General features: G+C 36.7%; 1 protein-coding gene across 2 annotated transcripts in view; it reads left to right on the top strand.

The window, feature by feature from the left end:
- Positions 1 to 17,515, top strand: part of gfra4a (GDNF family receptor alpha 4a) — a 287,628-nt gene that overhangs the window by 131,283 nt on the left and 138,830 nt on the right. Inside the window, exon 1 of one of the 2 annotated variants that reach the window (XM_067421641.1) lies at positions 10,964 to 11,454. The exons of the other annotated variant lie outside the window; for it this stretch is intronic. Within the exon in view, the coding sequence (XP_067277742.1) occupies positions 11,412 to 11,454 (43 nt within the window). The 5' untranslated portion in view covers positions 10,964 to 11,411. Of the gene's footprint in view, positions 1 to 10,963; positions 11,455 to 17,515 lie in introns of those variants that run through there. 2 annotated transcript variants of the gene reach the window in all.

Here is a 17,515-nt window from a genome sequence, read left to right on the forward strand (position 1 = left end):
TTGATTGTGGTTAGTATATTTGTCAAAATGCGATTGATTGATCGATTGATTGATTGATCGATTGATTGATTGATCGGTTGATCGGTTGGTTGATTGATCGGTTGATTGATTGAATGATTGATCGGTTGATTGATTGATTGATCGATAGTTTGATTGATTGATTGATTGGTCGATTGGTCGATGGATTGATTGATTGATTGATTTTAATTAAATCCCACATACACTGTAAAAAAACCTCAAAATTTCTCCAATTGAAAATTTTCTAGTGACTGATCACATCTACATTTTTTTAGTTGGCCAAATTGAATTTCTGTTTTCACAGAAATTCTATTTGGCCAACTGAAAAATGTAGATGTGATCAGTCACTAGAAAATTTTCAATTAGAAACCTGATTTTTTTTTTTTTATATAGTGTACATTTATTTTGTCAGCATTAAATGGAAACACACCCTCTATTTATGTTCTGAATGCATCTCATTTATGTTATTGTCAACAATTTGATTTGTGAACAATTTGCGACAAATGCCAAAAGTTTCTATGCTTTTAGTTTGCTTAAACTGTGCCCCTATCTTAAATTCTAATTCGACCTTGCATTCTGATCTGCCTCCATGATGAACCGACAAATGAACAAGTCCCTTCACTCTGATGTACATCACAATATGAAAGAAAAGATCTATTGCTACTTCTATTACATCGAAACTTTAAACTGACATCCGTGTTTTCTATTAGTTTTATAACCCACCTCACTGTTACTTTACAACCCACCCTGTGGAGTAGATTGTAACAGCATGCAGCACTCTTTCTACTTGACATAAAAATGACTTTAACTTGCATCACATAAATGAGGAAAAAGTATATCAAGTTTAGCACACTGAGTTAAAGCCATTACAGCAAAAAAGTGTTTTCCTTCTAGAGTCTACCCTATTTAAATGCAGAGGGCATTGATCATTAATATTTTAGTAGCTTCAATATACACACTCTTAGTAGCTTCTAATTACTGGATATACATTCCATTTTGAGTAGCTTGTAGTTTGACAAGGAACAATTTTAAATAGCTTCCCTAACACTTACAGCTCTGTTTCTCTGCATACTTCCCGCAGCGTGTGACTGTATAGTCAGTCCACAGCAGGAAAAGAACATTCTGATGAAGAATACAGTTATAATGACTCCATCAGACAAACCGCTCTTTAATGCTACTCTACTAACAACTACCTCTATCAAATGGTGGGCTGGTTAAAGACAGATGTGTAAAAGAGACATGCACTCGCAGCATGAGGTTTATCCTCCTAGTATTTAAAGCATGGGAGGGGGTGGAAAATTCAGGGGTAAATGCTCTATTTTCTTGTCAGTGTTAGTGAGCTTGGAACACCACACCCTCGATTTCTCTTTCTCTCTCATTTCTTCACTCGGTCAGACATTAAGTTATTCACCCTCATTATATAGGGCACTTCTGCTGTGCCCTGTGTTCAGTAATTCATCCCAGGTTGTCCCTGTGGGATCATTTCTAGGTGAATCCTATCTTTTTGACCTCACTCCACAATCCCCCTCTCACACCCGCTGCTACATGCTGTGAAATATCATTATACAACTCATACTATACCATGACCATAAGCAAAAGTTCACTCGGCGGCCATCTTTGCAACACCCCCAGGCAGCTATTTTCTATGTACTTGAATGGGTCAAGTATGAAATCCTCAATAACATATTTCAAATCACCAATAAAATGTGACAAAACGGTATCATACATTTAGATTTTTTAAATCCAAAATTCAGGTTGGTCGAGCTAATCTGAATTAGCGTTTTCAATAAGACCTGTGTAATGCAATTTCCTATCCACCTGCAGAATCCTATCACCCTTCCTCAAGGCCATTTCATTGGCTGAAAACTTTTTTATGGGTTTTCTAGCCACCCTTTTTTCGCTGTGCGGAAGCAAGCTAGAAGTAAGCTGCAGCAAACGGTAAGACTATCTGCGCTACTGTAGTAATTTGGAAAAGTGATGTTGCAAAGAAATTATTATTTTTATTCTAAAGTAGGCCAACTTAATGATTAATTAGTAGTTAATGTAGTTAGCAGTTTCTGTTACCATGGGTGCATTGAAATCCTGTGTAACTTACCGTATGAGGGCAAAATAAACCAGCAGCTGTGATGATGAATCAGACATGAATGTCTCAAGTAAGTGTAAATACTTTTGGAAGGAACAGCATATCACAGCTACAAACCATTATGATTACGACAATGCAACAAAGTAATATGATAAGAAATACCAGTTTGCAGTCTCAAGCAGAATAACAAACTGTTTTGAACGGGTAAAAATAACCGGAAGCGGGTGACAATTAAAGTTACATTTAAGTAACTTTGTTTTGTTTGAAATTGACCATTTAAATAATTAGTAAGTACATCATAAAACCATCTTCCAAACCATGGTTTTGCCTTACCCTACATTTATAAATTAAGTCTATAAATATAATTTATATTTTAGAGCTGTCGGGATTGCTTAAACAATTATTTTAAAAAAAAAATCACATAAGGTCCCAAGAATAAGCTCTCTCTCTCTCTCTCTCTCTCTCTCTCTCTCTCTCTCTCTCTCTCTCTCTCTCTCTCTCTCTCTCTCTCTCTCTCTCTCTCTCTCTCTCTCTTTTTTAAAGACCTCAGATAAGGTGGATTTATTTATAGTGGAATAAAGTGGTATAATTGGGGAAAAAGGCATAATGATAGAATAAAGGCTAATAACGACAAAATAATAATGGATATCAAGTTTCATGCCGGCAGAGGTGTGAAAAGCTTGTCAACAATAGATCATGAATGAGGCAGTTTGCCTCACCTGAACTTAGACAATAGATCGGAAATTTGTGTTTACAGGGCAATCAAATATTTGTATTATTAGCCCTATCAGCCTTCTCTAAAAACTCACTCTGACAAGGTCTTACAAAATGTTTAATATAGAATTCATAGTTTTAGAGATAACGCCGTTAGATTTCCTTCGGCTTCATTGTGTTTCCAAGTTTCTCCAAAACAGATAAATCATATTTGTACACTGTAAAAAAATTTGGTTGGTTTTTGTTGGTTTAACTTAAAAAAGTAAGTAACCTGGTTGCCTTAATTTTGTTTTTATTGAAATATGATGAATCATGAAAATAGCACTATTTGGCATGTTTCACTGCATCATCAGAAATAAAACACACACAATTACCCAATATGCTTACAAAATCTTTTAATAATATTTTAATAAAGGTTGTCGAATCTCAAAAGATTGTCATTGTATTAACTCAAAATTTAAATTTTAATGAGCTCAAAATTTTAAGGCAAACAGGTAACTTTTTTTCTAAATATTTTTTTTACAGTGTATTAAAAATATATTCATAATATTTTTGTTTTTTGTCTTTTTTTGAGCTTATATATATCCATATTAATAACAGTCTTTAATTATGTAATTATTGAGCGAAAATAAGTAATTGTAAGTAATTATTGAACTGTGAACTCTCAAGTGTTGACCAAAATAAAATGATGCCTTGAAGCAAACATGACTTAAAACATATCTTAACATAACATCAAAAAAATGTGAACTTGACTTGAGTACATGAGACCCATCAACAACAGCAAACAAAACTACACCAGAGACGATGGGAACACAAGTGTTACACTATATATTGTCATGAGTATAGCTACAGACCTCAACTTTTCATAGTTAAGCAGTTGAAGGCAGTTGAAGGAGCAGTTGAAGGAACTCTTAGTACTTCAGGGTACCAAGTAATTTCATGTGTATATTTATGTGTATACACACACACACACACACACACACACACACACACACACACACACACACACACACACACACACACACACACACAAGGAATAATGACTAACAAGAAACACCTGTAAAAAAAATCAAGACAATAAACCAATCACAAAACAGAACAGAAACACACAACCTGAACAACCAATCAGAACATGGGGGAAGCACATGACAAGATCACATGAGAGAAAGAGAAACACATGCAGGATCTGAGGCTGAATCCGAAATCGCCCCCTAAAGCCTCAATCACTATTCCCTACGTTAGTCCACTAATACAGTGGATGAAAACCAGTGCTCAAATTCAGACTTCCTTTGAGTGTACATCGGCTGTACACTAGTTATTGTGGTGCAATATGGGATAGAATAAGTGCACTCGATAACGTCATCCATGGTTTCGGACACCAATGGCTGTCCTCTCAAATAATGCCCTATTTGAGGGTATAAGGGAGCGATTTCACATTCAGCCAAGTCAATGAGATTTACAAAATAAAAGACAAGAAAACATGAAACCAAAACCCAAAACAGATGTGACATGCATTAAGGGGGATATGAATTTTCTTTTCCAATAGTGTCCTTGGAGGAAAAAGAAGTCAACTTAAAAATGTTCAGAGATATTAAGAGCTAAAAAATGGATTTCAGAAGAGTTTTGGGCTTTCATTATGAGGAAAATCACTGCCCTGATCTTTCAGAACATTGCAAATAGATGACAGTAATGGCCATTACTCAGTAAAGAGAGATAAATGAGTCAAACCCAAAAGGCAATGTGAAACGGGCAAAGATGGGGTGAGAAGACACTATTTCCTAAAAAATTCAAGAAAATTTTAGGAGTTATGTCTAAGTTTGAGGATGTGCTGAATGTATGCAATCTAGTTTGTGTGTGCTTTAAATCATGTATATTATGAATATATGAGTATTATGAGTATATATTCAAAACCATATAAGTACAAATTAAAGATTGTATGTAAAAGCACGACCCGTTCACTCCTTGCTGTCCATGTAAAGTCACACATCAGAATCACACATGCTCTTCCTGTGCACATTCAATTAAGTCTCACCTCACGTCAGATACATCATGCTGCAATTGTATCTGACGCACATATAGTTGACACACACACACACACGTTTTACCCTCCTGTGGCTCCAATGACACGTGGCATATTAATGCCTCTTATAGTTGGAATAATAAGTAAAAAGCAGCGTTGTCATCCCCCTCTGTTTCTGCTGACACATTCCCTCACAGAGAGGGAGGTCAACTCTGTAAGCCCACACAATTACAACAATGACAGCAATTACCCAAATAGAATGACATTATAAATTAATTGAAAATGAGTCCTGTTATTGCGTTTTAATTGTCTGTTGAGTCAATAAATTAGGATGGTGTCATGTCAGCGGAGTTTGATGATTGGTGAGGACATAAAGGATTGTTTGGCGTGTTTAGTCTATGTTTAACCTCTGAAAAAAAATGATTTGCATCTCAGGTTCAGAATGTCGTTTGAGATAATTGCTTGAATTAATTGAATTAATAGATTAACAGTGGAATGAATGACTACTACCAGATAGTCTTGGGTATTAGAGAATGATCTGTAACAGTTTTGTAGTTGTTTATATCTTGTACTGTGTCTGCTTCCAATAGACAGGAAATTAATATATAACTGTTTTATTTAAGGCTCCATTAGAGATGTCAATGAAATGAACATGTGCACCTCTTGTTTACTCTGAATAGTTTATTCCTATAATGCAGATGTTATTTTGTCCATAAAGTTGCTCTGGATAAATATCTGCTAGAACAGGATACAATATACCTAACATGTAATAGTTGTTCTTTTTGTAATAGTGTAATAGTAAATCTTATTTTATTTTTTATTTTTTTGTTTCGTTTTATTATTTCATTTATTTCATTTCTTCATTTATTTTATTTTTCCCAGAAAATGTCATGATGAACTATATAGACTTCAGATGGAGCCTGTTCTTTGAACCCTATCAGTCACATCGCAACGGCATATAAATAGCTTCTTACCTTGGTCCTCTGACATTTTCCTCCAGTTTTATTTCTATTATGTGTAAAACTTAAGAATATGGTTCCTACACAGGAACTAATGATTAATATTAACATTCTACTAATAACTAAAGAAAATACGTTGTTTAAACAATTAGTAAGTAATAGTATTCAGTAGAAGCTTGTAGTTCACTATAAGCTAATTAATAACTACTATTTTTCATACCTAAAAGATAGCTACTAAGAAACTACACAGATCAGGCATAACATTATGACCATTCCTAATATTGTGTTGCTCCCCCTATTGCTGCCAAAACAGCCCTAGCCCGTAATGGCATGGACTCCACTAGACCCCTGAAGGTGTGGTGTGCTATCTGGCACCAAGATGTTAGCAGCAGATCCCTTAAGTCCTGTAATTTGCAAGGTAGGGCCTCCATGGATCTGATTTGTTAGTTCAGCACATCCTACAGATGCTCAATTGGATTGAGATCTGGGGAATTCGGAGGCCAAGTCAACACCTCAAACTCGTTACGCTTCTTAAACCATTCCTCAACCATTTTTGCTTTGTGACACATTATGACAAAAGAAAACGTGATTCATCAGACCAGGACGTCTTCTTCCAATGCTCCATGTCCAGTTCTGATGCTCACTATTGGTGCTTTCAGTGGTAGACTGGTAGACTGGATCTTTCTATCAGAACCAGCATTAACTTCTTGAGGAATCTGAGCTACAGTAGCTTGTTTGTTTGATCAGACCACACAGGCCAGCCTTCCCTCCCCATTTGAAACAATGTCTCTGGTTCACCACCGTTCCTTCCTTGGACCACTTTTGATAGATACTGACCACTGACTGGGAACACCCCACAAGAGCTGCAGCTTTGGAGATGCTCTGACCCAGTTGTCTATCCATCACAATTTGGCCCTTGTCAGATTCGCTCAAATCCCTATGCTTGCCCATTTATCCTGCTTCTAACACATCAACTTTGAGGATGAAATGTTCACTTGCTGCCTAATATATCCCACCCACTAACAGGTGCCATGATGAAGAGATAATCAGTGTTATTTATTTGACCTGTCAGTGATCATAATGTGCCTGATTGGTATACAGTATCATAATTAATGTGATTATTGCAGAATGGATAATTAATTCTAAAATTAAGATCATGGTAACCCACTAGTACAGACCCAAGTATTTCCAAATCCATCTGAAGGAAGTTTTAATTTATTTCAAACAGTATAAATTGAAAAGCATAACTCTCTAGTAATGACTGAAGTCATTTTTAAGCTGATATAACATGGTTTAAGATTAAGTTTAGGGGTAGGTCCAGGACTAGTACCTACAGTAGTTATTACCCAGCTATTGTAATTACTGTAAGTATGTGCTAAACAGGACTGTAAAGTTTTTGTAAGTTAAATAAATCACTATAGGTTACTATAACTTTTCTAGGGTTATGGCTTGTGGCTGAAGTGTGGACCTAATAAAAAGCTGAAAAGAGAGACCGAGAGTGACAGAAAATGAATAATTTGTGAAATATATTGATGGTTGAGGCCACAGACAAATTCAAAGCATGTACGTTTGAAGTCTGCATGATTATGTATATACATTCAAATAACATCTGAAGGTGCAAGCGTTTGATAGATGAACTAATTACAAGAGATTAGAGCTCAGACTAAGCTGAGATGAAATGGCGTAGTAGATAATAACCCACGGCAATGTATTAAAAAAAAAACCTGTTTAATAACAACTTGTCATTCTAGACCATGAATTTCAGGAGAAAGGAAATTAAGAATCATGACACATAGGTTAGTTGTCACATGGGGAAGTTGTTACAAGGACTATAAGGCAACTTTACTGTTTAGTTACTAAATGGATTTCTATGAGTTTGTATTTGATTGTTTTTTTTTGGTTCCACTGTTAAGTGTCCTTAACTTTTATGTACTAACATTTAAATGATTAATTTTCTAAGCACTTAGTGTGTATAGGCCTACATACTGTACATGTTTTACATTGTACTTATATCTTTTTTAATATGTAATTGCATGTATAATTTCTATTGACTCTTTCCTTACACCCACCCATAAACCTCTCCCTATCCTTACACATATCCCACCTCAATAGCAGAAAAAGTGTTTAGCAATACAACATGAACAAAGTACGTATATTGTCCCTATCAGCTATTTTTTCTTTTATGTAAATACATAGACCTAGTATAGTGTGACATTTTATATATCTTTTTTCCTATGGTAGCTAAGACTTCAAGGTATATAACTATACAGAAACTGACCTTCAAATTAATACCACTAGAGTAAAAAGTGTAACAATCCACCATCTTTCAAAACCACAACATGCCATTCTTTTATTATGCTTCTAACGGCATAAAAGCTATAGCCTACTTACATTTCATCTTTTTTATTAAGTTCTGAGCCAGAACCAGGATGACACTAAATGGGACGTGCTGTAGAGTCATCACCTGTCAGCACTGCGCAAAAGGACTTTCTGTTATGTCTCTGTCTCTCTGTCTCTGTCTCTCTCTCTCTCTCCCTCTCTCTCAACAGATGGGCCGTTAGTATGCCTGTTTCCACAGTTTTCCAGCATGTGAGAGAGGATGCTGTGCCAAACCCCTGCTGGCAAACATTTTGCTGGCCAAACGCTCTCTCTCACTGTCTCTCTCTAGCAATCTATCGCTCTCTTTTTCCTCACTTGTTCACTCTCTCTTCCTTGTCACTCAAAATACCTGCAGCAGGTATTATGTCATAATTATTATATCCACACTTCAGTGATGAAAAAAGAAACATACAGTGAGATCGAAGACAGCTCAAGCAATCACACACACATTTTCAACTTTTGCCAAACCTAATGGAAAATGTCACTCATATCTTATTTACACTGAGGCTGAGAGCTCCGCTTCCCAGCTTGAATGAATATTTCTCTCTGTTTGAGATGGAATGGTTGCAGTGTCATAGAACACAAAATAAAATAAATAAATATTTACTGAATCTTGGGGGGGAAAGCAACTTGAAAAACTAAAGTTTATGTATCAAGAAATAATGGTTTGGGTGATTTTACCTGTTTTTGAGAGCATCTCCTGCAGCTTTCAAGGTGCACATCACACATTTCGCTCAAAATCTGGAAACACTGCCCAGTGATAATTTGTCTTTGTGTGTCTTCTATGTTTACTTATTAATTTTTCACTGAATTTGTCACAGTAGTTTTTGTTTTTTGTGTTTGGTCTCTAAGAAAGCAAGAGCAAAGTAAATCTAAACAAATAGCTGAAGATAAAATAGTTTCTATATAATGTATGACTGTGTTGACATACTGTATATATGTGACAAGTATAAGCACAATTACCCAATATTGGTAACACTTTAAAATAAGGGTTGTTTAGTTAAAACTACTTTAGTTAACATTAACTAACAATAAACAATACATCTGCAGCATTTATTAATCTTAGTTTATGGCAATATGAGCATTTACTAATACATTATTAAAAGAAAAAGTTGTATCTTTTATCATTAGTTAATTTGCTGTGAACTAACGAACAAAGAAATGACTGCATATATTAACAAAGATTAATACTGTAGAAACTGTATTTCTTATTGTTCTTTAAAAGTATAAGTATATGCCACAAGCAGTTAAACTTTTAAATGAATAATAGTGTTTTTGTAGTGTTTACTGAGCGGGTCTCTGTGATTTTTATTTAAAAAAAAAATTATTAAATAGGTTAGTCTTATTGTTTACTGTTTTTCTGTGCATAATGTTTGTTTGTTTGTTTGTTTGTGTTGTGATTACGCATGTGGAAACAATTGCAAACAAATTTTCCCAAGGGGACAATACAAGTCAACAACAACAACAACAAAAGATATTATACTTTTATACATTTTATATATATATATATATATATATATATATATATATATATATATATATATATATATATATATATATATATATATATATATATTTTTTTTTTTTTTTTTTTTTTTTTTTTTTTAAATCAGTTTAATATATGAAGTATACAAATGAATATATTAGGGGCAGTTGTGGCCTAATGGTTAGAGAGTCAGACTTGTAACCCGAAGGTTGTGATTCTCGGTACAGGCAGGAAATGACTGAGGTGCCCTTGAGCAAGGCATCTAACCCCCAGTCGTTCCCCAGGCACCGCTGTGTGTGTGTGTGTGTGTGTGTGTGTGTGTGTGTGTGTGTGTGTGTGTGTGTGTGTGTGTGTGTGTGTGTGTGTGTGTGTGTGTGTGTGTGTGTGTGTGTGTGTGTGTGTGTGTGCACGCTTCACTTCTCGCTGCTCCTAATGTGTGTGCACTAACATGGACGGGTTAAATGCAAAGGCCAAATACGCCGTCACATCACTTCAAATATAAAATGAATCATGGTTTGAAGACTGGTTTTGTGGGTAATTTAAAAATAATAATAATAATAATAATAATAATAATAATAATAATAATAATAATTCTTCATTTTTTAGAATATTACACTGTACAAATTATTGTTGGTTTAACTTAAAAAAGTAAGTTACCTGGTTGCCTTAAAATTTTGAGTTCATTGAAATTAAAAAAGTAATACAATAAAGGTTTAATAAATATAAGTAAGTAAAAAATAAGTTGATTTGACAAAAGATAACGTTGTGACAATCATGAAAACACTTCCTCTTCTTTTTCTTTCGGCTCTTCCCTTCAGGGGTCTCCACAGCGAATGCTGCCTCCATCTATTCCTATCCTCTGTATCCTCTTCTCTCAGACCGACTACCTTCACGTCCTCCTTCACTACACCCATAAACCTCCTCTTTGGTCTTCCTCTCGACCTCCTGCCTAGCAGCTCTAACCTCAGCATCCTTTTACTGATATATTCACTCTCTCTCCTCTGAATATGTACAAACCATCTCAACCTGGCCTGTCTAACTTTGTCTCCAAATCATCTCTCATGTGCTGTCCCTCTGATGTACTCATTCCTGATCCTATCCATCCTCGTAATCCAGGAAATTACTTTTTCATATTTCTTTGTATTTGAAAACTTCAATTGTATAATAAAGAAACGTGATGGAATTGTAAAATTTGGAAGTCAATGAAAAAATCGCTTTTCTGTTACTAAGAGTGATCAGAGAGCAAGTATGGCATTTAATTGCACTCGGTTTCCTCACGTTTGCTCTCCTCAGCTGTCAGTGGAGTTGGAGGGCAGAGCGCAGTGCTCTTACGCGTCCAGTGATTCGGTGTCAGTGCATTTCTCGTGCGCTCAGGAGTTAGACAGAGACGCAGCATCACGCGAAAAACAGCCGAATTTACTCCGAAAGACCAACACCGCTTTTTAATTAGTATCTCGAGTACTAATGAGGTTATTAACGCAGCATCCAAACTTGTTAATGAAATAGTGCCGTTTCGTGACACTGATTTTGCGCAACTGTTTCCCTCATCTGGCGCCAGATTTGCTGGGGAATAAAAGATGATTCTCGACGTGCTCTGTACCTATGAAATGATTTGGATTGCGCCTCGCATTTTTGGAGGAAAGCAGCACTGAACGCAGTAGGCTACGACGTTTTCTGGACAACTTTGGTGCCAGTGGACACGGGCAGGCGCGAAAGTCTTTTACTGCCTCGAAATTGTTGGCTCTAAGCAGGATGGACCTCATCGGGCTCTACTTGTTCCAGCTGGCAATTTTTGGTGAGTTTTCCTCCGATTAATTCTGCTGATTTGGGGGGAACGGAGGATGAGCTCAGTTGCAGCTGTTGCGGATGTGAAGGGAATGATGAATCCCTTCTTTTCCCGCAGACGCACGAAACATCTTTACCGTGTCGCTGCATTTAAACTTTAACTTGTTTATTTCGGGATTGTAATGTCGTTATATGCTATTCCATCGAAAAGTTGCGGTGTTTATAAGCTGTTGGGACATTGTTTCTGGTTTGATTTACGATATTGTCAGTGCGCACATAAGTGTCATTATCATGTTTGGCACACCAAATGAAACGGATCGGATGACCTACTAATGTGATTATGTCTGTGTGTTAAAATTACCTGTCTCTTGCATTTAATGCGCTAGTTCACGGCACATTACCTTCATCATTAAAGCAGCAGCAGCAGCAGCAGCCTGACACGCTGTCCGTCAAGCTGTGCGCGTCCCCGTGGCATCTCGCGCGGTCCGCAGGTAGAGCGCAGGACGCATCCTACTGCAGTTATGCAAATGTCTTCAAAGAATTATGAAGAGCCAGCAGCCTGAGACTGTGGAGTCATGAGCTCTTGTCAAAACGTTTGCGAAGGATACCTCCTAACTAGACCCCATGCCGCTGGCTCCTGTCGTACTGTCGTTTCATTTGTGTATTCCACTGAGACTTCGTTTTGTCAAACATTCTCAAGAGAAGCTCTTGTGCATCGGGCAACAGGCTGAAAGCAGACGTTTTAAGGGAAGCGTTCTTGGCATGTTGAACAGAAAGAAAACTCTGATTGATGATGACAGTTCTATCTTACCCTAGTACTGTTTAAAAGCCTTGCTGAGGCATTACTGCTAGAGTCACGCTTCATTTAGTGCTTTTAGATTTAAAATTCCCACATTGAATATGGGACATAAATGGGTTACATTTATTAGATAAATGTGAACGTCACGATGTTTTATATATCACACAAACTTAAACAGGAACAAAGAGAGAATGTCAGAAAGTGAATGGGTGGTGTGTGGTGGGGTGTGTGCGAAAACTCCCCACACAGGACATTATCGTCACCAGAAGCGCCCTGTCATTCAAACTTGCGCCTTCATATTTTTTAGTGGATTTTGAATGCAACTTCCTTCCAAAAATGTATCTTTGACGATTATCTGAAATAATGCAGATAATTTACTTTAAACAGGAAATTTGTCATCCTCTATTTTGCTACAAAAGACATGCCCTTTTTTCGGTGGAACACACGCAGTTATTATGAAAATGGCAAAGCTTTCTTTTACATACAACAAAGATACATTATCTGTCAAGTTCAGTTGCAATTTTGCTTGGTTTGCTAAAAAAAATCAATATTCAATCTGTATTTGAACCTGAAATTTTACTGATTTAAGGTGTTACCCATCTCTCTCTCTCTCTCTCTCTCTCTCTCTCTCTCTCTCTCTCTCTCTCTCTCTCTCTCTCTCTCTCTCTCTCTCTCTCTCTCTCTCTCTCTTTCCCACACACCCACACCACACACCCACACCTATTTCTATATGATTTATCAGCTTTTTTCATCATGGGGACCTCAATTTAGTCCCCATGAATCAGTGTGCATTCAGGTTGAAGTACACACACACACACACACACACACACACACACACACACACACACACACACACACACACACACACACACACACACACACACACACACACACACACACACACACACACACACACACACACACACACACGTTTGTTTTTGTGAAATGTGGTGACATTTCATAGCATAATGTTTTTTTTACCGTACAAAACGTATTTTCTACCCCCTTACACTGGCCCTGCCCCTAAATCTACCCATCACAGAAAAAAAAATTATTTTCTAAAAAAAAAAAAAATTCCTGTATGATTTCTAAGCATTTGGAAAAGTGGGGACATCTGTCCTCATATTTCACCCTCTCCTTGTAATACCCGTGTCATACCCATGTCATTATACACATTTGTGTCCTGATATTTCACAAAAACACAAACACACACACACACACACACAAACACACACACACACGTTTGTTTTTGTGACATTCCATAGGTGTAATGGTGTATATACTGTACAAACCATATTTTCTATCCCCTTACACTGTCCCTGGCCCTAAACCTACCCATCACAGGAAACATTCTGCATTTTTACTTTCTAAAAAATACCTCCTCCTTTATGATTTATAAGGATTTTGAAAAGTGGGGACATGGCCGATGTCCTCATAAGTCACCCTCTCCTTGTAATACCTGTCATACCCATGTCATTATACACATTTGTGTCCTCATGTCACAAAAACATGTCACACACACACACACACACACACACACACACACACACACACACACACACACACACACACACACAGAAAAACACACACACTGTTTTCCCATGAATTATGGGGACCTTTCCATAAACATAATGAATTTAATACTATACAAACTGTTATATCCCCTAACCCCAACCCTACTCCTACCTATCACAGATCCTTTTTAATAACATTTTCAAAAAAAACAATGTCCCCACAAGGACTATTACCATCTTTGTGCATAGGTCCATTTTGTCTTCATAACGTAGGGTTTGCCAGGACACACACACGCACACACACTGGGTTCACATGCAGAGGACAAAAGACATATAGACACCACGCAGCTAGACGGCCAGAGGCACATTTTATACCGTCATTGATGGAGTGACACTTTTGAACTGATTTTCGCACATTTGTTTTTCTGTCATGGTTAGGGATTTCCGTTGACTTCTCTCCAATGATATTTCTCCTTACCCAAAAGTAACCCAAACCATTTTTACACTTTCATTAAGACATCTTCAGTATGTTTATTAAGCCGTTTTACTTTCCTTGTGGGGCATTTTATTCTTAGCACTTAGAAGTCAGCATGTGTGCATTTTGCCTCTTTTAGAAATGCAGTATACTGCTACCAGCAAATATTTTGGGTCAAACTGCGAAGCGTCCTCTCCTTCAGGGGATATTCAAGAACGATGATTGGTTTGTGTCCTTCTGTGTCACACTTCACTTTGACAGCCATCACGGTGCCAGTCCAAGGAGAAACTTTAATGGGTTTGTCAACTGTTTTGTTGCAGTGTAATCATTTAAAGAAACTTTGCTACCAAATCTTATACAGTAGTCTATAAAAATTTCACACGTGGAAGCAAAATATCTAAGTTATTGTTATGAATGGGAAAAAAAAATTATAAGCCTAAAATTTCGCATTACATTTTTTGAAGTGCTCATTCTAGTTCCGAGTCTGAGCAAATCCGAATTACCCTTTCTCATAGTGTTAATACAAGTGATCATTATGTAATTTCCAACAGTTAACAATATGTGAAATTCATGCATGTAAGGCAAATGAATTCCACCTTTCCTAGACTAATGCTCATTTAGCCCTTTAAGCTCTTGGGGGATTGAATAAATTTGTTAGCCGCACATTTAGTAACCTTGAATTGTGGCAGATTACATTATGCGGTGCTGTTCATTGCACCTTGCTGGGATATGAATTTATTCTGGCACGGCTGCTGTTTCTCACCAGCATTGATGTGAATGGTCCCTCCCCTCCCCTAATGGCCTGTCCAGGTTCTCTGTCTTCACCCTGCTAATTATCCTCAGCATATATCTCTTAATCTATTCTTTCAGCTCAAATTTTTGGGGCGACTTTTTAATTAGCTGTCCCTTAAGAGTGAATATTGACTGGGATTGACTTGATTCAGCCGAGGAGAAGTAGGTAGTAATGTGTAGACAGAGAGAGCTGTGTCTCAATAAAGGACTCATCACGCAGAACTTGGTGTAAAGGTGGGCGCTATGACCAAATCTTATATCTTGGCATGAAAAACTATAATAATTATATACAGAAGTATAATAATTATTGCTAGAAATGCAACAACAAAATGTTTACCTGTCGAATAGCCATGTGGAAATGACTATTTTTAGGTAGTCTAGTGAATTAAGGGTGCATTTCATTTAATTATTTTATCTTTTTATTGACCTGATGTAAGTATTTTTTTCTGATATTTTCTGTTTTATTTATATTAATAGTATATTCATACAAAATAAATATCAAGATATTTTTTAAAAAGTCTCACATTATTTAAAATTGGATTTGACGGAGCCCCTAAATGGACATGGAAAAAGTATTAGTCAATGCGTTTCTGTTCTTCAGAAAAAAATTGCGTTCATTCGGAAAATGTTTCGCGAACTTGAAAAGTTTTGTGACCAAACTCTACTCGGAGGAACACAAAACATTTTGCGAGTGAATGCAAAGTTTCTCGGGGGGAACGCAAAACATTTACAGGAGAATCCCAAAACATTGACATCAGGGCTGTCACAATATAAGATTTTTCACTACGCCGTTATCATGGCCAAAAGAATTCACAGTATAATGCGATATCTATGGAAGTCTTGGTATCAAATATGGTAAACAATAGTTCTAGCCTAGTTGCTTAACATTTAAGAACAAACCTCATTGGTTCTCTGCTAAAAAAGGCTCAATTAAATCGAGCCCGATCTCACGAAAATGCGTAAAAAAAAGTGTGAGTGTACAATCTCATGTGGCGTGCATCAGCTACGCGTTTTTTTACGTGCATTTGATACGCACTTTATGGCGTATTATATGTACGAACCCACCACCCTAATCCTACCCAAGAGCGTGTCATATGCACGCCATAAAGTGCGTATTATATGCAAGCAAAAAACTGCGTAGCATTTGCACGCCAAAACTCATTTCAAACTCAATCTCGTATACATTCCACAATATTTCACACTCGTACTATTGATATGCATTACCATGAGATCGTGTTGGTTAAATCATATTTCACGAGTTCACACTTACAAATAATTCAGATAGAATAAATGGTATGCGTATTTGGCGTGCTGTCCGAGGAGAGGGCTCCGAGCTCGGTATTTGGCCCGAACCCAGAGTACTCCCCCCGTATTTCTGGTTAGGAAAGTTAACCAGGTGCGTGTGAGGTAGAAGGGGTGGTGGAGGGATGCTGCAAACTTTGTCAAGGAACGTTGGTGAGTTGACTGGGTATTTATGTGATCCTCCACTTGAGCTGATTGGTAGACATGTTGATTACTGATTGTTGACAGCTGGTTGGAATGACATCATGATTAGGTAGATCATTTGAACGTGCTTCTCCCGAACTTAGTTTTTTAAGAAACATCATAAAGTGATTGTCTCTTCAGAAGCCTTGGATTGAGCTGCTCAATTTATATGGATTATTTTTACAATATATTTATAAACTTTTTTGAAAAAAAGCATCAAAGTTTTGGTTCCATGGACTTTCAATCCCTTTGTGGAGGAATGTTTTTGCATTCCTCCAAGGAAAATTGAATTCCTTTGAGGTTTGTTCTTGAATGTCAAGCGAGTATGCTAAATCTATTGTTAAGCATATTTGATACCAAGATTTCTATAGGTATTGTAATATTTTGTTACCGTGAATTCTTCTGGCCACGATAACCGTATAGTGAAAAATCTGAAATATGCGTTTGCTCGCAAAATGTTTCGCGTTCCACCGCATTCACTCGCAAAATGTTTTGTGTTTCTCACAGGAAAATTGCATTTACACGCAAAATATTTTGCGTTCCCTGAGGAAAAAGTGTGTTCGCTTGCAAAGCACACAACATTTTTGTGAGTAAATGCAATTTTACCTCAGGGGATGAAACATTTTGCGAGTAAACACAATTTCTCTTGGTGAAACACAATACATTTTGCGAGGGTATGAGGTATCAGGCCAAAAGAATTCACAAAAAAATGAAAAAAAAATTATCAAATATAATTTATCAGAGTAAAGTTATAAAATATGGTAAACTCTCAGGTTTCATTAAAAACCTTTATTTATTTTCTGTGTTTTCAAGATGAACTAAATTCTAATGGCTTTACAACAACATGAGGATGAGTAAATGATGACAGAATTGTGCCATCAACTTATATTTTACCTAACACCTTTGTAACCACAACCTCATCATCAACTTCTGATTTTAGCAATGTCATATATTATGAATAAAAAATGTTGAAGATTTTCACACATCTAGATCTGTCTGGAATGAT

This window comes from Pseudorasbora parva, chromosome 17, assembly GCF_024679245.1.
Source record: "Pseudorasbora parva isolate DD20220531a chromosome 17, ASM2467924v1, whole genome shotgun sequence".
NCBI lineage: Eukaryota > Metazoa > Chordata > Actinopteri > Cypriniformes > Gobionidae > Pseudorasbora > Pseudorasbora parva.